Source organism: Oncorhynchus keta, chromosome 10, assembly GCF_023373465.1.
Source record: "Oncorhynchus keta strain PuntledgeMale-10-30-2019 chromosome 10, Oket_V2, whole genome shotgun sequence".
NCBI lineage: Eukaryota > Metazoa > Chordata > Actinopteri > Salmoniformes > Salmonidae > Oncorhynchus > Oncorhynchus keta.
In genome coordinates, this window is record NC_068430.1 from 8482876 (window position 1) to 8510561 (window position 27686).

General features: G+C 43.8%; 3 protein-coding genes across 23 annotated transcripts in view; 1 reads left to right on the forward strand and 2 right to left on the reverse strand.

The window, feature by feature from the left end:
- Positions 1-857: 857 nt before the first annotated feature.
- On the reverse strand, positions 858-17827 carry LOC118379595 (poly(rC)-binding protein 2-like). 10 transcript variants are annotated; one of them, XM_052526417.1, is made up of 12 exons: positions 17540-17827; positions 16042-16183; positions 14312-14368; positions 14096-14212; positions 13647-13778; positions 10115-10243; positions 9865-9939; positions 9194-9235; positions 7612-7684; positions 5306-5361; positions 4969-5138; positions 858-2206 (listed from the first exon to the last, which is right to left on the reverse strand). In XM_052526417.1, the coding sequence occupies exons 2-12, from the start codon at positions 16108-16110 to the stop codon at positions 2170-2172; spliced, it is 957 nt and encodes a 318-aa protein (XP_052382377.1). In that variant the 5' UTR covers positions 16111-16183; positions 17540-17827; the 3' UTR covers positions 858-2169. The 10 variants fall into 10 exon arrangements, with proteins under 10 accessions (XP_052382377.1, XP_052382374.1, XP_052382372.1 ...); XM_052526414.1 differs by having other exon boundaries at positions 5306-5367; XM_052526412.1 differs by having other exon boundaries at positions 7612-7711.
- A 589-nt stretch (positions 17828-18416) lies between these two features.
- Positions 18417-21446, reverse strand: prr13 (proline rich 13). Its single transcript, XM_035766617.2, has 4 exons — positions 20778-21446; positions 20413-20467; positions 19830-20308; positions 18417-18626 (listed from the first exon to the last, which is right to left on the reverse strand). The coding sequence occupies exons 2-4, from the start codon at positions 20426-20428 to the stop codon at positions 18582-18584; spliced, it is 540 nt and encodes a 179-aa protein (XP_035622510.1). The 5' UTR covers positions 20429-20467; positions 20778-21446; the 3' UTR covers positions 18417-18581.
- A 5857-nt stretch (positions 21447-27303) lies between these two features.
- Positions 27304-27686, forward strand: part of LOC118379593 (NLR family CARD domain-containing protein 3-like) — a 40713-nt gene continuing 40330 nt past the window's right edge. For all 12 annotated transcript variants that reach the window (XM_052526420.1, XM_052526424.1, XM_052526421.1 and 9 more), the window contains exon 1: positions 27304-27429. The gene's annotated coding sequence lies outside the window, so the exon portion shown is untranslated. The remainder of the gene's footprint in view (positions 27430-27686) is intronic.

Below are 27686 nucleotides of genomic sequence, written 5' to 3' on the forward strand. Positions count from 1 at the left end.
CCAGACCCATGTTTTGTTTTGCTCCACAGGGAGTGTGGAAGTGTAAACTAGGGCAGAACTGGGACACAATAGAGGCCCATGTTTGAACAGTCTCCATTAAATCCTCTGTAGCATTGAGGATTCCACTCCAACTTCACAGTCCACTCTATCGGGATGACTCAGCAGGTTCCATTTGATAAGCTATAAAATGGCAGCTCCTTAATATATTAAGGTTTTATAGTGTTTATTTTGAATGTTCTGATCTCAGAATGTATTCTGTCCCATAAAGTCAAGCATTAACTTCATTAACTACTAGGTCTTATGCTGAATGACATCCAGACAGATGTCATCAAACGGATAAATAATTCATTGTTTTGTTGCCAATACAGCAAAAAGATCAATGCCCTCTGGTGACTGGAGAAATAGAGGGTCATTCTTGTATGTTTTCAAATTAGCCTGGTCCCAGACCAGTTCGTTAGGATTGTCTTACTAACTCCTATGGTCATTGTCAGGAACACCAATGTTTGGCAAGAGCGTTACAGACAGATCTGGGATCAGGCTCGTTTCCGTAATGCTGAATCAAAAAAAGACTCCTACTTTATTAAAAAAAGAAAAAAAAAGAACTGTTTGTTTTATATTGCATTATGTATTGTATCTGTGTACAATAAATATATTTAAGAAGCAAATTAAGAAAGAAATAAACGACTCACTGTTCAAAAACTGGCAATGTTTCAGTTTTGGTTATTAATGCAGAATGACATTTATAAAAGCATAGCAGGGAACATCCCAGATAACCGAATGCATAGAGTAGAACCCCCCCCCCCCCCCACACACACACACACACACACCACACAATGAAGCAACGCAAAGACCGAGAATTTGAAGTTTGAGCATTTCACATCTTTATTTCTGTAGTTTATTTTAACAATGTGGTGGCACCCAGGTCTACAGTCTTTCCAAAAACGTGCACAAAATATTTATTTCCTGCAAATAATAAAAAATAAATTCTGACTTCAGCAAAGAGCAGGAAACTAGTGTTAACCAATTTAAAACACCCTTTTCTTTGTCTTAGTTTCAGCTTAATAACGATCATCCATTAATATTAGTTTCAGCTTAATAACGATCATTCATAATATATCTTATTTTCTCTCCTCACACTTAGACACACACACCTGTCATTATTCAGGATTCGATCCCCTTTGGTAGTTAAAACAAAAATATTTCCTCCATTTAAAACAAATATTGCAACTTTTTTTTTGCGGTAATTATCTTTAAAGAAAAATGAGGATCGTCCTCTCTGCTTCCTAGCCCTCGAGCAGAACCCCAACAACCTTCCGACCCCAGCAATATAGTCGGCATCCCAAATGGCACCCTCATTACGTTAATAGTGCACTACATAGGAACTAGTGTGCAATTTGGGACACATCCTGAACATGACACGGGGTAAAAGAGAAGATAGAAAAATAGGAATGACAAGGAAACAAAAAGGTTTAAGGTGAAATGTGTTTGTATGTGTTTTTAGAGCATTTTCCATGAATGCTAGTACTGTTAAGAGATATTTGTCATACCCAAAGCACCAGTAGTGACAACACAAGCTCCACATTTCCCCCTTTGGTGACAAACATTAAAATCAAGGTGAGTTTCTGCAGATATTCAATGAATAAAATGACTAGAGGGGTTTAAATATGCACGGGAAAAAAACAGTCAATCTATTTTTATTTTAGAGGCTTTTATTTATTTTTTCCTTTTCATTTTTAAAGAGAAAAAAAAATCTACCTTTTACAGAATTAAACCTTCAGATTATTCTCCGTCTTTTGTGACAGTGTAAAGACAGACAAGGAGAGCTTTCATTCCCCCCCAAAAAATAAATCTAAGAATAAATCATTAAAAAACTTTCAACACGGACTCAAAAAGGGACCTAAAAACCAAATTGTTTTCTTCGTAAAAACAAATGAATGCAGATAAACAAATTATTATTAATTTAAAATGGGTGGCGTGATTTTTAAATGACAAAATAAAATAAAAAAAACATAAAAAAAGGAAAACTATGTTGGATAGTTGCATTGACCACTAAAGGAGAGAGCTGAGTGATGGAACGATGAGTGGTAGAAGGTCAAATGTGTGTGTGTGTGTGTGTGTGGGGGGGGGGGGGGGGTTAGTGCAGATCACATCTATGCAGAGCCTGTTCTATCAGTTGGTCGCCAGTCCTGTTGCTTCAGATGAGAGCCTGGAGAGACACACATTGAGAGATCGAAGGGGGCAGAGAATAAGCCAAGCTGTGCATTTCAAATCAGACACGATAAAACCTTTTTACAATTTAAAAACTTTTACAAACTCATCCGAGGTTCTTACAATTCACAATGCAAAAACATCTACCCCAATAGAAACAAACCCCCCTCTGTTGATTCAAATATCCAAATCAGCTGAGAGGATCCCGTGTCCTTCACATCAACTTCTTTTCCATACTGTGAATTGCTGTCGCCGACTTCTGCCCAGTACTGAAGGATTATAAAGCAGTGCTGAGCAGCATTTGAGCTGGCCATGCAGTAGGTCTACGCCTCGATTCAATCATTCTACACTACTTTACTTACGAAGATTTCCATTTCTCCATTTCCTGAAGTCATAGGAGGTCCAATGACCCAAAAATGAGGGTGATTTAAAATGAGATAACACGTGATACTGGAGGATAAACTATTAAAGTGAGCGTGACACCCAGTGAGACTACTTCAACATGTTACACTAAATGTGTTCAATCAAGGACATCAGCAATATAATAAACAGTTTACAACAAATGTAACTAGCTACCACACATATTACCCAGGTATGGCAAAGTTCATATTCCAATCTTTTCCTCAGAATAAATTAAATCCAGTTTAAGATCTCAATATAAAGAGGACATGAGAGGTGTTACCTGAGCTTACAGAAAGAAGAGGAACCAACAACAAGATTTTAGTCAATAAGTCAGTCTGAGAACAGAGTGTCCATGCTGATGCAGAGTGTCGTTAGATTGAAAGGACAGGGACTCGAGAGTCCTTTGGTGAAGGTGACAAAACCAAGCAGTGGATCCACAAGACATGGGGACGAGACCTCAGGCCACATCTGGGCATTTAGATTTTTTTTGTGTGTGTGGCTTTTTCCATTTTATTATTATTATTATTATTATTATTATTTTTTAAAGTTAAGAAGCATGATGCACAGCCAGGTACAACGGTACAGCAAGACCCAGTACAGACAACACTAAGCTTGACTACATCCCAAATGGAACCCTATTGGGCATAGGGCCATGGTCAAAAGTAGAGCACTATACAGTAAGTGTCATTTGGGACGTCTGTAGTGTTAGTAAGGGGAAAGCCTTCGCCTCTTAGACTTGGAACCCAGCTCTGGGGAGAGCTTTGGCTCAGGATTGGCTGAGTGGAGGGCCAGGAGGGGGAGGGGCTTAAGACTGAGCAGACTGGAGACACAGGGGATAGTAGGGGAGTCAGAGGGAGTGTCTGGAGGAACCAACAAGGACAGAGAGATGGAGGAAGGGGGCGCCAAACAGGAGGAAGAAGAGGAGGAGGAGGAAGAAGCAGTAGAGGAAGTAGCAGCAGGAGAGGAGGTGGTAGTGGTGGAGAGAAGAGGAGGGCAGAGGAGGCTGGTGCTGTGGGTCTGTTCGGGGTTCGAGGAGGAGGGTTTAGAGGACTCTACGCTGTAGAAACAACAGAGACAAGGAAAAAGAGGGACAGTCGGGACAGGTTACAGGGAAGGCTGGTGAGTATGAAGGGAGAGATGAGGGGTGGGGCAGACTGACAGTAAGGGGAGGGAGGGGGAAACAGACTGACAGTAAGGGGAGGGAGGGGGAAACAGACTGACAGTAAGGGGAGGGAGGGGGAAACAGACTGACAGTTGGGATGGGTTACAGGGAAGGCTGGTGAGTATGAAGGGAGAAATTAGGGGTGGGGGGGGGGCAGACTGACAGTAAGGGGAGGGAGGGGGGAAACAGACTGACAGTTGGGACGGGTTACAGGGAAGGCTGGTGAGTATGAAGGGAGAGATGAGGGGGGGACAGACTGACAGTCAGGGGAGGGAGGGAGACAGACTGACAGGAGGGGGATGGGGGGGGGACAGACTGACAGTCAGGGGGGGGTGACAGTCTGATAGACAAGGCAAAAGGACAACTAGGCATAGCAGCCGTCAGTGAGGACACGGGAAGATGACATCATTACAAGTCTGACTCATGTTTCTAGAGACAAGTGTGCGTATTTGAGACAGACAATGTTGCAGCCGGGCTGCACAGAGTCGCTGAACTACAAATCACCTTGAATCCCAAATAGCTACTCATTATGTGATCAAGACGAATGATTGTGTTCACTGTCTTGTTTTTAAACTGATGCCCTCAAAACACACTGAACTATTCAGCAGAGAGCCAGTACAATAACAGTACATGATTTTAGAGGTTGGTGTTAGGAGGCGAGGCGGTCAGTCGAACACAAACACATTGTACTGTATTACTGGGAGGCGCCCAAATGTCAACGGCCCAAGTACAGTGGTGCGGGGTGGTGGGTTGATACCAGAAAGGGCATGGTAGAATACTGCGTTACTATAGTTCTGGAGAGCTGCAGGCTTCTGTTCCAACCCAGCTCTGTATTAGTTAGTGTTGGGCCAGATCAAAAGCCTGCTCCACCAACCAAGACCAGAAACTAAAAGTCAAGAATGTCCCAGAACCCAAAGACCACCGGTTGGAGGATTCCAGGAACCAGGAGGGACCATGCAGGAAGTCCTCCAACAGGGAAACAGTCATCCTAGGAATTTTGGGGAACGTTTCTGGAATTTTGCAACGGTCAGACTGACTGACTCCCTTCTCTGACTCCCCTCTCTGACTCCCCTCTCTGACTCCCCTCTCTGACTCCCCTCTCTGACTCCCCTCTCTGACTCCCCTCTCTGACTCCCCTCTCTGACTCTAGGAATAACGGATGTGGTATTTGATCGAACTGTGATGTTGTGTCTGACCTGGCGTTGATGAGGTACTCTGCCAGGCTGATGGAGGCAGCAGAACCAGTGATGGTGACCGGTCTGTCTGCGGAGCCATCCACAGGGTTGGCGATCTTTATCTGAGCACCCGACATCTGACGGATCTCATTGATCTTAGAACCCTGGCGACCGATTATGCAGCCAATCAACTAGAGGGAGGGGAGGAACAGGAAATCAGTTAAGCCAATCAACTAGAAAGAGGGAGAAAACCAGGTAGTCAGTTTAGCCAATCGACTAGAATGGATGTGATTGACAGTTTGAACTGTCCAACCACTTAAAATGGGCGGGTCAGAGTCATCACTGTGGAAATACTTACATCATTTGGAATGGTCATCTCATGGGAACTGGTCTGGGCAGACGCATCCATCCCTCCTAAATCAACAAGACAAAAACACAACAATGTAGAAATAAACAACCAGGACCAAGAGGAACGTGGGACTATTCATTATATTAAAACAGTGTTAATGTAGTGGTATGTGGGACTATTCATTATATTAAAACACTGTTAATGTAGTGGTATGTGGGACTATTCATTATATTAAAACACTGTTAATGTAGTGGTATGTGGGACTATTCATTATATTAAAACACTGTTAATGTAGTGGTATGTGGGACTATTCATTATATTAAAACACTGTTAATGTGGTGGTATGTGGGACTATTCATTATATTAAAACACTGTTAATGTAGTGGTATGTGGGACTATTCATTATATTAAAACACTGTTAATGTAGTGGTATGTGGGACTATTCATTATATTAAAACACTGTTAATGTAGTGGTATGTGGGACTATTCATTATATTAAAACACTGTTAATGTAGTGGTATGTGGGACTATTCATTATATTAAAACACTGTTAATGTGGTGGTATGTGGGACTATTCATTATATTAAAACACTGTTAATGTAGTGGTGTGGGACTATTCATTATATTAAAACACTGTTAATGGACTATTCATTATATTAAAACACTGTTAATGTAGTGGTATGTATTCATTATATTAAAACACTGTTAATGTAGTGGTACTATTCATTATATTAAAACACTGTTAATGTAGTGGTATGTGGGACTATTCATTATATTAAAACACTGTTAATGTAGTGGCATGTGGGACTATTCATTATATTAAAACACTGTTAATGTGGGACTATTCATTATATTAAAACACTGTTAATGTAGTGGTATGTGGGACTATTCATTATATTAAAACACTGTTAATGTAGTGGTATGTGGGACTATTCATTATATTAAAACACTGTTAATGTAGTGGTATGTGGGACTATTCATTATATTAAAACACTGTTAATGTAGTGGTATGTGGGACTATTCATTATATTAAAACACTGTTAATGTGGGACTATTCATTATATTAAAACACTGTTAATGTGGTGGTATGTGGGACTATTCATTATATTAAAACACTGTTAATGTAGTGGTATGTGGGACTATTCATTATATTAAAACACTGTTAATGTGGTGGTATGTGGGACTATTCATTATATTAAAACACTGTTAATGTAGTGGTATGTGGGACTATTCATTATATTCATTTAAAACACTGTTAATGTAGTGGTATGTGGGACTATTCATTATATTAAAACACTGTTAATGTAGTGGTATGTGGGACTATTCATTATATTAAAACACTGTTAATGTAGTGGTATGTGGGACTATTCATTATATTAAAACACTGTTAATGTAGTGGTATGTGGGACTATTCATTATATTAAAACACTGTTAATGTAGTGGTATGTGGGACTATTCATTATATTAAAACACTGTTAATGTAGTGGCATGTGGGACTATTCATTATATTAAAACACTGTTAATGTAGTGGTATGTGGGACTATTCATTATATTAAAACACTGTTAATGTAGTGGTATGTGGGACTATTCATTATATTAAAACACTGTTAATGTAGTGGCATGTGGGACTATTCATTATATTAAAACACTGTTAATGTAGTGGCATATTCATTATATTAAAACACTGTTAATGGGACTATTCATTATATTAAAACACTGTTAATGTAGTGGTATGTGGGACTATTCATTATATTAAAACACTGTTAATGTAGTGGTATGTGGGACTATTCATTATATTAAAACACTGTTAATGGGACTATTCATTATATTAAAACACTGTTAATGTAGTGGTATGTGGGACTATTCATTATATTAAAACACTGTTAATGTGGTGGTATGTGGGACTATTCATTATATTAAAACACTGTTAATGTAGTGGTATGTGGGACTATTCATTATATTAAAACACTGTTAATGTGGGACTATTCATTATATTAAAACACTGTTAATGTAGTGGCGTGTTCATTGAAACAAAATGTTACAAAACAGGAGGTGAGGCCTTCCTCAAGGAGTTTGTTTCTATCAGGGTGACACACGAACGATGACCGTAGCAGCCCAAACATTGGTCTTTCACAACCTGTTGCCTTCATTAATAAAACATTATTATTATTATTTTTTAAAGCATTAAATATATTGAGTGAAACCTACTGCTGATCTCATTTTGGTCCCAACACACCAGTTCTGAGCGCAGTGGTTTACAGAACCTTTTAAAAACTGTATTTCTACAAGCGATTGTATGGTCAAGTCCCCAGTACCTTGGAATCCTGTGTTGTTGGGGCCCATGGGAAAGGGGCTCTGCTGCATGGCCAGCTGGTGGAGCTTGGTGAGCTGTGGAGAGATAGAGGCAGAGGAAGACTGTGAGGGTAAGAGATGGGGCGGGGGGGGGGGGGGGGAGAGAAACGGGCAAAGAAGCATGGTCAGTACAGTACAGAAACCATTTCATTCACCACAACATTCATCCAGACATGTATAATAGTAGATGAGGTCGTGCTCATTGGGTACCAAACACCTACGTGAGAATACTGTTTATTGACTACAGCTCAGCGTTCAACACCATAGTGCCCTCCAAGCTCATCACTACGCTAAGAACCCTGGGACTAAACACCTCCCTCTGCAACTGGATCCTGGACTTCCTGACGCGTCCAATAAGAAATGCTAATTTACTATTGGCAAAACCTTTTTTTTTTTTGCCAATAGTTGCAATGCATGGCGTAACCTCGTGAACTAGAGCCAGTTGTCTTGACCAGTTAGCGCATGTTATCCACAAACTGTTGCTCTAAAATGGACGATTGTTGCGTGGCTTGGGGAATCATTCTATTCATTTATACTCCACGGTCTTTCCACTGCAGCTCAGGACAACTCGGGACTCTGTTTGGAATGGTTTCCTACAGTCTTCTGGCGGATGGATAGGACAGAACATGTGTAGTATCTCTCTCTCCTGGGCCCCGACCAAAACCAACCAGGCATAATCAACACAGTATCACCGAGGCAGTAATACAAGGCTCATCCTGAACTAACAACTCAATCCTAAACCCATAGTGATATGCTGAGGTGGTGAGCTGTCAATACACCAGCAAAACTGAAAGGATAGGTAGAGTCGAGTAGAGATGGTAGATCAGGGAGGATAGGTAGAGATGGTAGATCAGAGAGGATAGGTAGAGTAGAGATGGTAGATCAGGGAGGATAGGTAGAGTAGAGATGGTAGATCAGAGAGGATAGGTAGAGTAGAGATGGTAGATCAGAGAGGATAGGTAGAGTAGAGATGGTAGATCAGAGAGGATAGGTAGAGTAGAGATGGTAGATCAGAGAGGATAGGTAGAGTAGAGATGGTAGATCAGAGAGGATAGGTAGAGTAGAGATGGTAGATCAGGGAGGATAGGTAGAGTAGAGATGGTAGATCAGGGAGGATAGGTAGAGTAGAGATGGTAGATCAGAGAGGATAGGTAGAGTAGAGATGGTAGATCAGGGAGGATAGGTCGAGTAGAGATGGTAGATCAGGGAGGATAGGTCGAGTAGAGATGGTAGATCAGGGAGGATAGGTCGAGTAGAGATGGTAGATCAGGGAGGATAGGTCGAGTAGAGATGGTAGATCAGGGAGGATAGGTAGAGTAGAGATGGTAGATCAGGGAGGATAGGTAGAGTAGAGATGGTAGATCAGAGAGGATAGGTAGAGTAGAGATGGTAGATCAGAGAGGATAGGTAGAGTAGGTAGATCAGGGAGGATAGGTAGAGTAGAGATGGTAGATCAGAGAGGATAGGTAGAGTAGAGATGGTAGATCAGAGATGATAGGGACACAGGAAGCATCAATGGAAAGGTGACAACAGAACATCACTTACGTCTGGCTGGGGTATGGCATGCTGTCCTTGAACTGCGTACGCCTGAAACAACAACAACGTGTTCACAGGCATCCCATCAACATCGTGACACAGACACAAGAGCCACTTCCACACACACACACACAGCATCTCAAATGGAACACTACTTCAAATTAAACTTTATTAGTTACATGTGCCTATAACAACAGGCATAGTAGACAAACGCTTAACCAACAATGCAGTTTTTTTTTTAATAATTAAAGAGTAGCAGTAAAATAACAATAGTGAGACTATACACAGGGGGGTACCGGTACAGTCAATAATGTGCAGGGGCACCAGTTAGTTGAGGTAATATGTACATCTAGGTAGAGTTATGAAAGTGACTATGAATATGCATGTGTAAAAGAGGGGGAGAGGACAATGCAATCAGTCTGGGTATCCATTTGACTTGATGTTCGGGAGTCTTATGGCTCGGGGGTAGACGATGTTTAGAAGCCTCTTGGACCTAGACTTGGCCCCCACCACCACCACCACCACCACCACCACCACCACCACCACCTCTGAACCCTCTTAATAAGTACACAGGTAGAGGAGGATAACGCGTTGTTTTCTTCTCTAAGCAACCCCCCCCTCCCCCGCGTCCCCTTTCAAGCACCGGTAGTTTGAATAAAATACAAATATATGAAACATACCTGTCCTCCAGCAAAGATGACAGGGGATCCTGAAGGTTTGGGTCGGTACGGGATGGTGACCCCCTTAGGGGGAGACTGTAGGACACACAAGAGAGAATGGGTTCAATTCAACAACTGCTTTCAAAAACTTTTTGTAGAATTGAGCAAGAGATACTATTACCAAAGAGAATGGAAGGGTCATTTCTTTATGAAGAAAATGTATATTTATGATGAATTAAATAGATGATCTGAGGATATGACTTACACTTACCTCGAGCATAACGACACAGATCTGCTTGACACACTCGATAATGGACTGAGGCGTCCCTGCGATAGTAATGGCCCGTTCTGTAGAGTTAGGAAGCATGTCCCCTGCCACCTGTACCTGAGCACCTGTCGACTAGAGAGGACAGAGAGAGAGAGAGAGAGAGAGAGAGAGAGGACAGAGAGAGAGAGAGAGGACAGAGAGAGAGAGAGGACAGAGAGAGAGAGAGAGAGAGAGAGGACAGAGAGAGAGAGAGAGGACAGAGAGAGGACAGAGAGAGGACAGAGAGAGAGACAGAGAGAGGACAGAGGAGTAAGAGAGAGAGAGAGAGAGAGAGAGGACAGAGAGAGAGAGAGAGGACAGAGAGAGAGGACAGAGGACAGAGAGAGAGGACAGAGGACAGAGAGGAGAGGACAGAGAGAGAGAGAGAGGACAGAGAGAGGACAGAGAAGAGAGAGAGAGAGGAGAGAGGTTATAAGAGAGACAGAGAGAGGACAGAGAGAGGACAGAGAGAGAGACAGAGAGAGGACAGAGAGAGAGAGGACAGAGAGAGAGGACAGAGAGAGAGGACAGAGAGAGAGAGACAGAGGACAGAGAGAGAGAGAGAGGACAGAGAGAGAGAGAGAGAGGAGAGAGAGAGAGAGAGGGACAGAGAGAGAGAGAGGACAGAGAGAGAGAGAGGACAGAGAGAGAGAGGACAGAGAGAGAGAGGACAGAGAGAGAGAGAGACAGAGAGAGAGAGGACAGAGAGAGAGAGGACAGAGAGAGAGAGAGAGGACAGAGAGAGAGAGAGAGGGACAGAGAGAGAGAGAGAGACAGAGAGAGAGAGAGAGACAGAGAGAGAGAGAGAGGACAGAGAGAGAGAGAGAGGACAGAGAGAGAGAGAGAGGAGAGAGAGGACAGAGAGAGAGAGAGAGGACAGAGAGAGAGAGGACAGAGAGAGAGAGACAGAGAGAGAGAGGACAGAGAGAGAGAGGACAGAGGACAGAGAGAGAGGACAGAGAGAGAGAGAGAGGACAGAGAGAGAGAGAGAGGACAGAGAGAGAGAGAGAGAGAGAGGGACAGAGAGAGAGGACAGAGAGAGAGGACAGAGATAGAGAGAGAGAGAGAGAGACAGAGAGAGAGAGAGGACAGAGAGAGAGGACAGAGAGAGAGAGAGAGACAGAGAGAGAGAGAGAGAGACAGAGAGAGAGAGGACAGAGAGAGAGAGAGACAGAGAGAGAGAGGACAGAGAGAGAGAGAGAGACAGAGAGAGAGGACAGAGAGAGAGAGACAGAGACAGAGAGAGAGGACAGAGAGAGAGAGGACAGAGAGAGAGAGGACAGAGAGAGAGAGGACAGAGAGAGAGACAGGTTGAGAGGATAGACAGGACTTCATTTGCTACAGATGGACAGAGAGAGAGAGGAGGACAAAGAGCCGACAGAGAGAGAGAGAGGACAGAAGTTCAAAAAAAGTCAGAGAGATTTTTGCCAGAGAGAGAGAGAGGACAGGACCGAGTATGATACTTTCCCCAGACCTTGTTGTTGTTATGTTACTGACAGCTCCTCTAGTAGATAGAAACCAGAGTAGATCTCTCCCTCTCTCTCCCTCCACCCACCAGCTCCTCTAGTAGATAGAAACCAGAGTAGATCTCTCTCCCTCCACCCACCAGCTCCTCTAGTAGATAGAGCTCTACTCTGGTTTCTCTCTCTCCCTCCCCCCACCAGTGTTACTGACAGCTCCTCTAGTAGATATAAACCAGAGTAGATCTCTCTCCCTCCCCCCACCAGCTCCTCTAGTAGATAGAGCTCTACTCTGGTTTCTCTCTCTCCCTCCCCCCACCAGTGTTACTGACAGCTCCTCTAGTAGATAGAAACCAGAGTAGATCTCTCAGAGAGACCCACCAGCTCCTCTAGAGATGAGCTCTACTCTGGGATAGACCAGAGAGAGAGGACAGCTCCTCTAGTAGATAGAAACAGAGAGATCTCTCTCCTCCACCCACCAGCTCTCTAGTAGATAGAGCTCAGAGAGAGGTTTCTCTCTCCCTCCACCCACCAGAGTTACTGACAGCTCCTCTAGTAGATAGAAACCAGAGAGATCTCTCCTCTGGACTCTTTGCTCCACCCACCAGCAAATCCTCTAGTAAAAGAGCTCTTGATTTTGGTTTCTCTCTCTCCCTCCCCCACCAGTGTTACTGACAGCTCCTCTAGTAGATAGAAACCAGAGTAGATCTCTCTCTCTCTCCCTCCACCACCAGCTCCTCTAGTAGATAGAAACTCTACTCCCTGGTCCTCTCTCTACTCTGGTTTCTCTCCCCCCCCCACCAGAGTTACTGACAGCTCCTCTAGTAGATATAAACCAGAGTAGATCTCTCCCTCTCTCTCCCTCCACCCACCAGCTCCTCTAGTAGATATAAACCAGAGCTCTACTCTGGTTTCTCTCTCTCCCTCCCCCCCCACCAGAGTTACTGACAGCTCCTCTAGTAGATAGAAACCAGAGTAGATCTCTCCCTCTCTCTCCCTCCACCCACCAGCTCCTCTAGTAGATAGAGCTCTACTCTGGTTTCTCTCTCTCCCTCCCCCACCAGAGTTACTGACAGCTCCTCTAGTAGATAGAAACCAGAGTAGATCTCTCCTCTCTCTCTCCACCCACCAGCTCCTCTAGTAGATAGAGCTCTAGGTTTCTCTCTCTCCCTCCACCCACCAGTGTTACTGACAGCTCCTCTAGTAGATAGAAACCAGAGTAGATCTCTCTCTCTCTCTCCCTCCACCCACCAGTGTTACTGACAGCTCCTCTAGTAGATAGAAACCAGAGTAGATCTCTCTCTCTCTCCCTCCACCCACCAGTGTTACTGACAGCTCCTCTAGTAGATAGAGCTCTACTCTGGTTTCTCTCTCTCCCTCCACCCACCAGTGTTACTGACAGCTCCTCTAGTAGATAGAGCTCTACTCTGGTTTCTCTCTCTCTCCACCCACCAGTGTTACTGACAGCTCCTCTAGTAGATAGGGCTCTACTCTGGTCTCTCTCTCTCCCTCCACCCACCAGTGTTACTGACAGCTCCTCTAGTAGATAGAAACCAGAGTAGATCTCTCCTCCCTCCCCCCACCAGTGTTACTGACAGCTCCTCTAGTAGATATAAACCAGAGTAGATCTCTCTCCCTCCACCCACCAGTGTTACTGACAGCTCCTCTAGTAGATATAAACCAGAGTAGATCTCTCTCCCTCCACCCACCAGTGTTACTGACAGCTCCTCTAGTAGATATAAACCAGAGTAGATCTCTCTCCCTCCACCCACCAGTGTTACTGGGAGAATTAATTGAATCCCTAAAGACATCTGCTAGGCAGTGAATAGGTCCCATAAGAATTAAAACATTTAGCGATTATAATCTGTCAGCGTTTTCATTTGCTTTAATATCTCTTTAAAATGTATTTTATATATGGCACTGATCATGTCCTTATTTTTAATTGAGATTCTATATATCGATTGTGTTTCAAGTGATGATCAGGGGTCAGTTGTTGGGATTCCATTCTACACCCTCCTTTATAGGCTACTACCAACCTCTCTTATTTCTTTGATCTTGCAGCCCCCCTTGCCGATGAGGGAGCCACACTGGCTGGCTGGCACCACGATGCGTAGGGTGACCGGGGGCTTGCTGGTGGCCGTGCTGTTCGTCATGGAGCTGCTGATGTCCTGGGAGACAAGGGGGTAAAAATATATATAAATAAATAGATGAATTACTCTCCAGCTCCACCTTTAACCACAATGGTCGATGGATATGAGGTGTTCAGTCACTGAGGACAACTAGAACTTGAAATACAAAAACAGGATAGTTAAAAACATTTTATATTAACTTCCATTTTTCTTAAAAGAGCAGCTGAACACGTCTCCAGTCTGTTCATCTATCCTGCACCTTGGCTGGACTGAGGAAGCAACATCATATTTCCTACAGGTGCCATAACGACAAATGAACAGTCTGTCCGATCTAGTACAGTGTTACCACAAGTTACCTCTTCCAGCTTTTCGATGATCATGGAGAATGCTTTGAAGATGGCAGTGGTGGGGCCTGCCAGAGTGATGATCCTCTCAGGACAGTTCCCCTCTGAGATGTTAATGCGAGCCCCGCTCTGGAAACCACAGGGGAGACGAGAAATTAGGCATTGAGGAAACATGACTTTCTCGCGGCAGCATATGCACAAACAAAAAGACGTGTGTGTGCTTCTCACCTCTTCTCTCATCTTTTTCACAGATTCACCTTTCTTGCCGATGATGCTTCCGACTTCCTAAAAGAGAACAGATGATTTTTGAAAATCATTCAAATCAAAGTGTATTTGTCACATGTGCCGAATACAACAGGTGTAGTAGACCTTACAGTGAAATGCTTACTTACAAGCCCTTAACCAAAAATGCAGTTAAGTATAAAAAAAATAATTTTAAAAAAGGTATTCAGTAAACAATAGATAAGTAAAGTAGTGAGGCTACATACAGGTGGTACTGGTACAGAGTCAATGTGGAGGCTATATACAGGTGGTACCAGTACAGAGTCAATGTGGAGGCTATATACAGGTGGTACTGGTACAGAGTCAATGTGGAGGCTATATACAGGTGGTACCAGTACAGAGTCAATGTGGAGGCTATATACAGGTGGTACTGGTACTGAGTCAATGTGGAGGCTATATACAGGTGGTACCAGTACAGAGTCAATGTGGAGGCTATATACAGGGGGTACTGGTACTGAGTCAATGTGGAGGCTATATACAGGTGGTACCGGTACAGAGTCAATGTGGAGGCTGTATACAGGTGGTACCAGTACAGAGTCAATGTGGAGGCTATATACAGGTGGTACCGCTACAGAGTTGATGTGCGGGGGCACCGGTTAGTCAGGCTAATTAAGGTAGTATGTACATGTAGGTATAGTTAAAGCGACTATGATAAACAGAGTTGCAGCGTAAAAGAGGAGTTTGGTCATTTGAAAAGATCACGTGGACCATTAATAGGGGTGGTTTGGCGAACCATGTTTAAATGGGTAACCTGGTCTGAGAGCTGAAGACTTGTGTTTGCTCCCCGAGCTTAAATGCCTGAGAGGCTTTAGCTCAGCGGGCCAAAACATTCTAGTCACAACCTGCTGTCACCTGCTCTGGGAGGTCACTCACCTTGCCGTGCATCAGCAATTGAAAGGTCATGGTGACATTGCCTAGCCTTTATCTCTGTGGGCTAACACTAAAGTCACACCTGCTGTGGGCGGTCACTCACCTTGCCGTGCATCAGCAATTGAAAGGTCATGGTGACATTGCCTAGCCTTTATCTCTGTGGGCTAACACTAAAGTCACACCTGCTGTGGGCGGTCACTCACCTTGCCGTGCATCAGCAATCGAATGGTGAGGGTGACATTGCCTAGCCTTTATCTCTGTGGGCTAACACTAAAGTCACACCTGCTGTGGGCGGTCACTCACCTTGCCGTGCATCAGCAATCGAATGGTGAGGGTGACATTGCCTAGCCTTTATCTCTGTGGGCTAACACTAAAGTCACACCTGCTGTAGGGGGCGGTCACTCACCTTGCCGTGCATCAGCAATCGAATGGTGAGGGTGACATTGCCTAGCCTTTATCTCTGTGGGCTAACACTAAAGTCACACCTGCTGTGGGCGGTCACTCACCTTGCCGTGCATCAGCAATCGAATGGTGAGGGTGACATTGCCTAGCCTTTATCTCTGTGGGCTAACACTAAAGTCACACCTGCTGTGGGCGGTCACTCACCTTGCCGTGCATCAGCAATCGAATGGTGAGGGTGACATTGCCTAGCCTTTATCTCTGTGGGCTAACACTAAAGTCACACCTGCTGTGGGCGGTCACTCACCTTGCCGTGCATCAGCAATCGAATGGTGAGGGTGACATTGCCTAGCCTTTATCTCTGTGGGCTAACACTAAAGTCACACCTGCTGTGGGCGGTCACTCACCTTGCCGTGCATCAGCAATCGAATGGTGAGGGTGACATTGAGTCCTCCTTCAATCACACCGGAGTCCATAATTAGTACTGGATGGGAGAAGCTGTAGATTAAGGTGTCAAAACTGGGGGGTCTTTGGTCACAAAGATGGGATCTGGAGTTGGGACAAGAGAACAGTAAGACATTTTAGAATAGTGCATAGGATGAAGAGTATAGGGCTGAGGGTCAAGCAGGAGAACAATTGAGTATAGAATGTGAGATCAGTGAAAAGTATAGAATAGCTGGGTTTTTGGTTTTTACCCATCAGCCTTTTGAACACTAACACCAAATAGCTAGCTATTGATCTCAAATTACGGTTTAGCAAGAGGGTCTCTTAAACTATGGGTAGGAAACACAAAGTGGGCACTGGGCATGTAAGAGGTGGGGCACGAGTTACGAGAATACATCTATAAATCACACGCTATTTATTTTTCCATTTGGGTCATGGGAGGACGTTACATTTTTAAATTGGGTCTAGAGCTGAAATAATTTAAGGACCCTGTTTTACAAGTAAGCTGCTAAAAAAAAACATAAAAATAATGCAATTTCTTTCAGCAACAGCAGCTTTTAGTTCTAAAACGGATTGCCATTATTATAAGAGGGGAAATAAATTAATTTGCAAAAACAAGAACGTAGTCAAGTATCTGAACTCCATGGTAGTATCGTGTGGAGTTGAGATATGATTGGCAAACAAGAATGGGGCCTTCTAGTGTGAGGCTGTTGCACGCATGATTATTATTAGTACTGTATAATCAGGAGTCATGCACAGTAACTTGCCTTTAGGCTAAAAGTAACAATCTAACTTCGTTAAGAGTGGTCATCATAGCAATGATTCATGTTCACGTGCATCTTTAAGTTCGCTAGTAACTAAGCACATTGCTGGCGAGAGATACATTTCGCTAGCTAGCATGTTAGGCTAACAAGCTGGTTAATAGTCCCCCCCCCCCACAAGAGTGAATCCCGAGCGAAACAAACTTGCTGTTCAAGTTCGTGAATTAATAGACAATGTGTTCGATTACTTGGCTGCAATGAATTAAATTTCACTCATGAATAGCTGGGTGCAGTTGAGCCTCACCGGCCGGCGCCCTCCGTGCTAGCTTCATGACCTAGCATAGCATACTAATTGGGTGGCTAGCATCCGTGTGTGGAGCATGTGGAGCTATATCGTTTGAATGACTGTCCATTTGACATTCACGCTAGCAATTTAAAAAAAAAAAGAATATACATCGGTTTTATATTGGCTACGCACACCCTAACACTGATCATTTACAAATAAACACGCGTAAATAGCAACCAAATGACTGATAAATCAGCTCGTGCTGGCTTTATTATGAGCTGCGTGCAAGTACTGCGGCCTGGCAAATCCACGTGAAGCCTGGCTGTGCGTGCTACCAGCTAGCCAGATGCGGTGTGCGTTTCTTTACATTTTATTGCACACGTATATATAGAGAGATATATTAAATGTTCTTACCCGATCCGTGTTTTGAGATGTGTTGTCGGGGGGAGGGTGGGGTAGAAGGGGAGAGGTTCGGGAGGGTAGAAACCCAGGGGAGAGTTTTAAAAGGATTCGGGGAAGAGGGAAGAGTGATAGCGTGAGATCGGGCGCTCCACTGCTTTACACAAAGACAACAGAAGTAGAAGGTCTGAACTTCCCCCTTTCACCGAACCCTCCCACAGCCAAGATAAACCCGCCTATCTGGTTACAAAGAAACTGCGCACAAAGTTACAGTAGGTAACGTTAAATGTGACGTTCCAAAGCTATGCATGTTGCAATTAGCTGTTACAATGTAACAAACTACTCGATAATCTACGTTGGAATTGTTACAGTATCACTTCAAGGTAAAAACATTTAAAAAATGTGTTCACGTGGATACAAACGTAGCCAATATTTGTCTCTGTCAGAGCTGAAATATAAAGTCAAACCGATACATTTTGTGATGTAAATGCAGTACTTCAAAAAACAAAACAATCAATCCAGTATTAAAATAAATATTTATTATTTTTTATTTTTTTACTGGGGAAATTCCACACATCTCGCTCACTCTCAGCTATAGCCTATATATTATTTATAGTTGGAAATATAATCAACCATTTGAAATATTACTTATCATCAGTGTAAAGGCATAATATTATACATTATAGTGCATATCCGCATGACTGTGCACACATTCATAGGCCTATATCCCTAAAATGTTAAGACTATGGGAAGGCATAATTGTGTTCATTATACATACTTAATAATAATAATAATAATAATATAATAATAATAATAATAATAATATATGCCATTTAGCTGACGCTTTTATCCAAAGCGACTTACAGTCATGTGTGCATACATTCTACGTATGTACTTTTGTTACAGTGTTATACAATTAATGTTCAAATCATTTTCCAATCAATTTTTCCCATTCTTAATAATTAAAGTAGTACAATTTAGGTAGAGGAAGAGGCCATTTTTCCCCATTTAATTCAAGGATGTCTTTCCGACACTGTGTTGGATGTTGTTAGTGACATCACTCCTCGTCGCTGCTGCTGCTGCTACTGCTGCTTGAAGAGTGCTGGGGGGGAAAAATGAACATTTAGGTCATTTAGCAGACTCTCTTACCCACAGTGACTTACAGTCAGTTCATTCAACTAGGTAAGACAACCACATAACAGTTGTAAGTTCATCAATAAAGAAGCTATCAGTGAAATCCGTGCTAGTAAGAGCTAGTACATGACAAGTTGTCTCGACGACTGAATAAAGAAAGGAGGCATCACTCACACAACCCCACCAATGAAACAAGAAGAAAATAAGTGGACAGAACCTCAGAAACAAAAAAAAAAATCGCATCAGATGCTCAATTAAGTCCTGGGGGTAGACATTTTTAAAAGATACAGGCAGGGTGACAGCTCTACCCCCTCTCAGGCAAGCCTCACTCTCTCACAACAAAACAGGCAGGGTGACAGCTCTACCCCCTCTCAGGCAAGCCTCACTCTCTCACAACAAAACAGGCAGGGTGACAGCTCTACCCCCTCTCAGGCAAGCCTCAATCTCTCACAACAAAACAGGCAGGGTGACAGCTCTACCCCCTCTCAGGCAAGCCTCACTCTCTCACAACAAAACAGGCAGGGTGACAGCTCTACCCCCTCTCAGGCAAGCCTCAATCTCTCACAACAAAGTAGGCAGGGTGACAGCTCTACCCCCTCTCAGGCAAGCCTCACTCTCTCACAACAAAGTAGGCAGGGTGACAGCTCTACCCCCTCTCAGGCAAGCCTCAATCTCTCACAACAAAACAGGCAGGGTGACAGCTCTACCCCCTCTCAGGCAAGCCTCACTCTCTCACAACAAAACAATAACATTTTTGACAGCAGGATGAGAAACGATATGCTCACACAAATAAATAAAACGTTTGGTACACACACACATGATTAGTTCTCAGGGCAAGAGCATCGATTTCCAAGCTTCCTAGTCGTGTGATGAACAAAACTTGTGAGTATGTTAACGCAAAGCAAACAGGTCAGTACAAATACCTCAGAGGGGACCAGACTTAACTCAGAGTACAAACAGCGGCTTGATCCCAAATGGCACCCTATAGCACTACTTGTGACCTGGGCACTATAGGGAATAGGGTGCCAATTGGGAAGCACAGAGTGAGTCATGGTACCATCAGTGGGAGGTACAGTCACCTGTCAACTGCACTCAAAATCCACAGACCCTCCCTGTTATTGATTGACACACAGACACACACACACACAAACAAACACAGAGAGACACCCACCTTCCTGTGGCCTCCATGATGCTTCAGGTGTTTGTCGGCTTTGTGCGCCTTCTTCCCCTTCGCCTTCTTCATTTTTTTGTGTGCCTTGTGTCCAGTGACTCCCATCCCGAATCCCGCCACACCCCCAGCCATGCCGGGATGCATGCCCCCGGGGTAGACTCCACCTGGATGGACCCCACCAGGGTAGGGCCCTGGGTGAACTCCTGGGTAACCAGGTGCACCTGGTCCAGCTGGATAAGGCTGTTGTCCCCCTGGGTATTGTCCGTAAGGCATGGATCCTGGAGGCATGGCTGGATTCATACCAGGGGCCATACCGGGGGCCATACTGGGGGCCATACCGGGGGCCATACCAGGGGGATAAGCAGGGTTTGTGCCAGGTGCGTACATGGGGTTCTGGCCTTGAGGGTGTGCTGGGTTTGGACCAGAAGGGAATCCAGGGTTGTAGGCTGGGGGGAAGGCCGGGTTCTGGCCAGGGGGACCTGAACAGGATTTCATAAAGGTTGTAATATATCCGCCTGATATAACTTTGGCAATAACATGAAGATAGTTATGGCATAATATAGTATTAATATATTCTACCTACCTTGGTTCGGCCACATGTTGTGTCCTGAATATGAATATGAAAAAGTGATGATCTCCTGGAAGAAACGAAAACAAAAGTACTTTAAACAAACGAATAGCAGAAAGGTAAATTATATGCAACTTATTCATAGTCCAGTTATTATATAGCCTATTCTAATGATAGCAACATCGAGTGGATGTATCACAACCACATTCCCACTATACACATAACATGAACAGGTTAGTCCACTATAGAGCTTGGCCAATTATAACAACATATCGATAAGTTACTATACAATAATATGATTCTATAAAAATACTGTCGATTATCCTATTGTAGATAACACATTTAATGCTTATCAACGATCTGCAGTTTGACTTTCATACCTGCGGTAGCTTCTTGATGTCGATCTGAGAAAGTTTCTCACGAATTCGTTGCTGTTTCTCTTCCGGATAGGGGTGTGACTAGTAAGGAAATACAATCCTCGGAATTGGCAAGCAAGCCCCGCCCGTCAATAAAATGTTACGTGTACTCTCTCACCAGTCTCTTCGATATTATTTATTGCGATGATGCGCTTGTATCGTTGGTAATGGATAGGTAAACACACCTAGGGAATTCAACTCAACAATACTGAATTGTAGGCTATTGCACAATTGGACATTAGAGTCAAGTGGATTTCAATAGGGTACTTACTGTATGTGCGTAAACGTGTCGTAAAAGATGTGCTTATCATCAGACAACCCCATAACATGTAGGCGTGCAGTATGTGAACACAACTCTAGGCCTAATGGACATAATGCGTAAAAGTGTCGTAAAAGATGTGCTTGTTGTCAGACAAACCCATAACATAATGAACATACGTGCTAAAGTAATATGCGAGAAGATAACATATGACGCGTAGACAAAGTTCAGATTCTGCAGTCTTGAAGAAATGTAGAAGATGCCATAGCGCCAAAAAAATTAGCAGTGATTCAATCGAATTGGGTTTCTCAATGTCTAGGCTATTGCAGTGATTTGGTCCCTTTATCGTACTGTATATATTTTTAAGGGAAAGATCTAGTCAGTTGTACAACTGAATGCCTTCAACTGAAATGTGTCTTCCGCATTTAACCCAACCCCTCTGAGTCAGAGGGGTTGGGTTTGGGTTAACTGGTGGGTTAACTGCCTTGCTCAGGGGCAGAACGACATATTCTTACATTGTCAGCTCGGGGATTGGAGCTAGCAACCTTTTGGTTACTGGCCCAACGCTCTAATCACTAGCTAGTTTACCTGCCGCCCCTCCTCACCAAGGTAAAATGTGTTTTATATAGGATATTCGGATTTCTCTTATCTATAGCTATTGAACATGACTATGAGATGGTATATTCTGAATCAGGTGGATGTAGAATAATCCACACCTTTTTTAAATACTTTTAAAAATAATACGATTTCTGTTTTTTAAATCTTCAAAAGCTCCTAGACAAAGTGTGCCATAACTATGAAAATTATACACTACATGGCCAAAAGTATGTGGACACCCTTTCAAATTAGTTAGATTAAGCTATTTCAGCCACACCCATTGCTGACCGGTGTATAAAATCGAGAGAACCGCCATCTCCATAGACAAACATTGACAGTAGAACGGCCCGTAATGAAGAGCTCAGTGACTTTTAACCTGGCACTGTCATAGGATGCCACCTTTCCAACAAGTCAATTCGTCAAATTTATGCTTTTCTAGAGCTGCCCCATTCAACTGTAAGTGCTGTTATTGTGAAGTAGAAATGTCTAGGAGCAACAACGGCTCAGCCGCGAAGTGGTAGGCCACACAAGCTCACAGAATGGGACCGCCGAGTGATGAAGCGCAAAGCGAGTAAATTTTGTCTGTCCTCAGTTGCAACACTCACTATAGAGCTCCAAACTGCCTCTGGAAGCAACATCAGCACAATAACTGTTCGTCGGGAGCTTCAAGATGTCACAAGCCTAAGAAGTGTTGTAAAGCTCACCACCATTGCACCCTGGAGCAATGGAAACTTGTCCTCTGGAGTGATGAATAACGCTTCACCATTTGGCAGTCCGACAGAAAAATCTGAGTTTGACGGATGCCAGGAGAACGCTACCAGCCCGAATGCATAGTGCCAACTGTAAAGTTTGGTGGAAAGGGAATAATGGCCTGCAGCTGTTTTGTCATGGTTCGGGCTAGTCCCCTTAGTTCCTGTGAAGGGAAATCTTAATGCTACAGTTTTTTTTCACCTTTATTTAACCAGGTAGGCTAGTTGAGGACAAGTTCTCATTTGAAACTGCGACCTGGCCAAGATAAAGCATAGCAGTGTGAACAGACAACACAGAGTTACACATGGAGTAAACAATTAACAAGTCAATAACACAGTAGAAAAAAAGGGGAGTCTATATACAATGTGTGCAAAAGGCATGAGGAGGTAGGCGAATAATTACAATTTTGCAGATTAACACTGGAGTGATAAATGATCAGATGGTCATGTACAGGTAGAGATATTGGTGTGCAAAAGAGCAGAAAAGTAAATAAATAAAAACTGTATGGGGATGAGGTAGGTGAAAATGGGTGGGCTATTTACCAATAGACTATGTACACCTGCAGCGATCGGTTAGCTGCTCAGATAGCTGATGTTTGAAGTTGCTGAGGGAGATAAAAGTCTCCAACTTCAGCGATTTTTGCAATTCGTTCCAGTCACAGGCAGCAGAGTACTGGAACGAAAGGCGGCCAAATGAGGTGTTGGCTTTAGGGATGATCAGTGAGATACACCTGCTGGAGCGCGTGCTACGGATGGGTGTTGCCATCGTGACCAGTGAACTGAGATAAGGCGGAGCTTTACCTAGCATGGACTTGTAGATGACCTGGAGCCAGTGGGTCTGGCGACGAATATGTAGCGAGGGCCAGCCGACTAGAGCATACAAGTCGCAGTCGTGGGTGGTATAAGGTGCTTTAGTGACAAAACGGATGGCACTGTGATAAACTGCATCCAGTTTGCTGAGTAGAGTGTTGGAAGCCATTTTGTAGATGACATCGCCGAAGTCGAGGATCGGTAGGATAGTCAGTTTTACTAGGGTAAGCTTGGCGGCGTGAGTGAAGGAGGCTTTGTTGCGGAATAGAAAGCCGACTCTTGATTTGATTTTCGATTGGAGATGTTTGATATGAGTCTGGAAGGAGAGTTTGCAGTCTAGCCAGACACCTAGGTACTTATAGATGTCCACATATTCAAGGTCGGAACCATCCAGGGTGGTGATGCTAGTCGGGCATGCGGGTGCAGGCAGCGATCGGTTGAAAAGCATGCATTTGGTTTTACTAGCGTTTAAGAGCAGTTGGAGGCCACGGAAGGAGTGTTGTATGGCATTGAAGCTCGGTTGGAGGTTAGATAGCACAGTGTCCAATGACAGGCCGAAAGTATATAGAATGGTGTCGTCTGCGTAGAGGTGGATCAGGGAATCGCCCGCAGCAAGAGCAACATCATTGATATATACAGAGAAAAGAGTCGGCCCGAGAATTGAACCCTGTGGCACCCCCATAGAGACTGCCAGAGGACCGGACAGCATGCCCTCCGATTTGACACACTGAACTCTGTCTGCAAAGTAATTGGTGAACCAGGCAAGGCAGTCATCCGAAAAACCGAGGCTACTGAGTCTGCCGATAAGAATATGGTGATTGACAGAGTCGAAAGCCTTGGCAAGGTCGATAAAGATGGCTGCACAGTACTGTCTTTTATTGATGGCGGTTATGATATCGTTTAGTACCTTGAGTGTGGCTGAGGAGCACCCGTGACCGGCTCGGAAACCAGATTGCACAGCGGAGAAGGTACGGTGGGATTCGAGATGGTCAGTGACCTGTTTGTTGACTTGGCTTTCGAAGACCTTAGATAGGCAGGGCAGGATGGATATAGGTCTGTAACAGTTTGGGTCCAGGGTGTCTCCCCCTTTGAAGAGGGGATGACTGCGGCAGCTTTCAATCCTTGGGGATCTCAGACGATATGAAAGAGAGGTTGAACAGGCTGGTAATAGGGGTTGCGACAATGGCGGCGGATAGTTTCAGAAATAGAGGGTCCAGATGGTCAAGCCCAGCTGATTTGTACGGGTCCAGGTTTTGCAGCTCTTTCAGAACATCTGCTATCTGGATTTGGGTAAAGGAGAACCTGGAGAGGCTTAGGCGAGGAGCTGCGGGGGGGGCGGAGCTGTTGGCCGAGGTTGGAGTAGCCAGGCGGAAGGCATGGCCAGCCGTTGAGAAATGCTTGTTGAAGTTTTCGATAATCATGGATTTATCGGTGGTGACCGTGTTACCTAGCCTCAGTGGCAGTGGGCAGCTGGGAGGAGGTGCTCTTGTTCTCCATGGACTTCACAGTGTCCCAGAACTTTTTGGAGTTGGAGCTACAGGATGCAAACTTCTGCCTGAAGAAGCTGGCCTTAGCTTTCCTGACTGACTGCGTGTATTGGTTCCTGACTTCCCTGAACAGTTGCATATCGCGGGGACTATTCGATGCTATTGCAGTCCGCCACAGGATGTTTTTGTGCTGGTCGAGGGCAGTCAGGTCTGGAGTGAACCAAAGGCTGTATCTGTTCTTAGTTCTGCATTTTTTGAACGGAGCATGCTTATCTAAAATGGTGAGGAAGTTACTTTTAAAGAATGGCCAGGCATCCTCAACTGACGGGATGAGGTCAATGTCCTTCCAGGATACCCGGGCCAGGTCGATTAGAAAGGCCTGCTCACAGAAGTGTTTTAGGGAGCGTTTGACCTCATCCACTGTTCTTAAGCCGTCAATGAAAATAAGAATTTGAATAACTGATTTGCCTAGTTAAATAAAAGATACAAATAAAATACATCATGCCCTGAGCCTAATATTAGAGGAATGTGGGTTGGCAGGTAGCCTTGCCGTTAATAACATTGGACCAGTAACCAAAAGCTTGCTGGTTCAAATCTCTGAGCCGACTATGTGCCACTTATCAAAACACTTAAACCTCAACTAAGTTGCCCTATAACTACATTGTAATGTGAATGCTAGTGGACCATTTTCCACCTCCTCTTTTAAAAATAATTGACAGACTTGTGAACAAAGATTCTGAAGTGACAATTACTGGATGTTAATGTGGGAAGACTGTGATGGAAATTTTTGAACATAGTCAATGTTAAGTAAGGCATAGTGGTTAAGATAGATCACACTGCCCTCACCCACCTAGTTAAGAGGAATACCTACAGTACCAGTCAAAACTTTGAACACACCTACTCATTCAGAGGTTATTCTTTATTTTTTTTACTATTTTCTACATTGTAGAATAATAGTGAAGACATCAAACTATGAAATAACACATATGGAATCATATGGTAACCAAAAAAGTGTTAAACAAATCAAAATATATTTTATATGTGAGATTCTTCAAAGTAGACACCCTTTGCCTTGATGACAGTGTTGAACACTCTTGGAATTCTCTCAACCAGCTTCATGTGGTAGTCACCTGGAATGCATTTCAATTAACAGGTGTGCCTTGTTAAAAGTTCATTTGTGGAATTTCTTTCCTTCTTAATGCTTTTGAGCCAATCAGTTGTGTTGTGACAAGGTAGGGGTGGTAGTTGGTAAAAGACCAAGTCTATATTATGGCAAGAACAGCTCAAATAAGCAAAGATAAACTACAGTCCATAAGCAAAGATAAACTACAGTCCTGGTTGAGCGAAAGCCAAGAGTCTGAAAAGCTGTCATCAAGGAAAAGGGTGGCTACTTTGAAGAATCTAAAATATATTATTTAACACTTTTTTGGTTACAACATGATTCCTTATGTGTTATTTCACCGTTTTGATGTTGTCACTGTTATTCTGCAATGTAGAAAATAGTAAAAATAAACTTGAATGAGTAGGTGTGTCCAAACTTTTGACTGGTACTGTATCATTGACAACAGCTCAGGGTTCAACACCATAGTCCTATCCAAGCTTGGGATCCCAGGACTGAACACCTCCCTTTGCAACTGGATCCTGGACTTCCTGATGGGCCGACCCCAGGTGGTGATGGTAGGCAACATCACCTCTGCCACACTGACGATGAGAGAGGACATAAGCGACCTGGCAGAGTGGTGCCGGGGCAACAACCTCTCCCTAAACGTCAGTAAGACCAAGGAGCTGAGTGGGGGGGCGGGTCGAGAGCTTCAAGTTCCTCCGTGTCCAAATCACTAAGGTCTTAACGTACAGTCGCGAAGAAGGTGCGACATCACCTCTTCCCCCTCAGAAGGTTGAAAAGATTTGGCAACGAGCCCTCAAATCCTCAAATGACTAAATACTCAGAAGTAAATGAAATACATATTTAAAATACATGTAACAGAAATACTGTCCTTTTACAACAACAAAAAACCTACATATAAATACTTTAGTAGCCTTAACCCAACACATGGCAACCTCATTAAGAGGTATGGAACTGTTGGCATAACAGGGGTTGGGTTGACAGTCGCTGGAGCTGGTTTTAAGTTCTGATCGGGGCTACACCTCCCAATTCGCTACATCGGTGTCAGAAGTGGGATGATGCCTGTGAGGCCATCGGAGAGGCGTGATATGCGTGAGGGACTTGGTATAGAGAAGCATTGGGGGGGGACGCTCTCCCAAAGGAAGTTGGTAGTGTAGCGACCTTAAACCAACACTATTATCGACCTTATCAAGAGGTTAAGATATCTTGGCTTAATGGTTTGACAGTGACTGGACCTGGGTTTGATTCCAGTCGGAGCTGCCCTTGGAATTCGCTACAATACTATCCCAAGGAAAAGTCCGTGTGGACCCATTTACAGTTGGGTTGATGTTTCAAAGGTTATTCATTGACATAAATATAAACAACAATTGTACACCCAGAACATTCCCTGGCTGACATGATGTATTGCTGGTGGTGTTATGGTATCCAAAGTTCAGCTGGCTGCCCAACCCAACCCAGAAGGTGAAAGAGCGATATGCTATCTCAGAGGTGCACAAACACATTTTCTCAAGCAGTCTTCAAGAACAGACCATGAAAACGTTTCAGGGATTTGATGTCCTGATGTTCGCGTTGTGATTCTAGCCATAACAGGGTAAGGAACCAAGTGTATTATATGAAATCATATGGATTGGATTGTGTCATCCTTTTTAATTGAGGAAATCTGTTTCCCAGGTATTAGTGGTCCTTCTGTAGCTCAGTTGGTAGAGCATGGCGCTTGTAACGCCAGGGTAGTGGGTTCGATCCCCGGGACCACCCATACGTAGAATGTATGCACACATGACTGTAAGTCGCTTTGGATAAAAGCGTCTGATTAATGACATATATTATTCCCAAGCATAAATAGAGAGA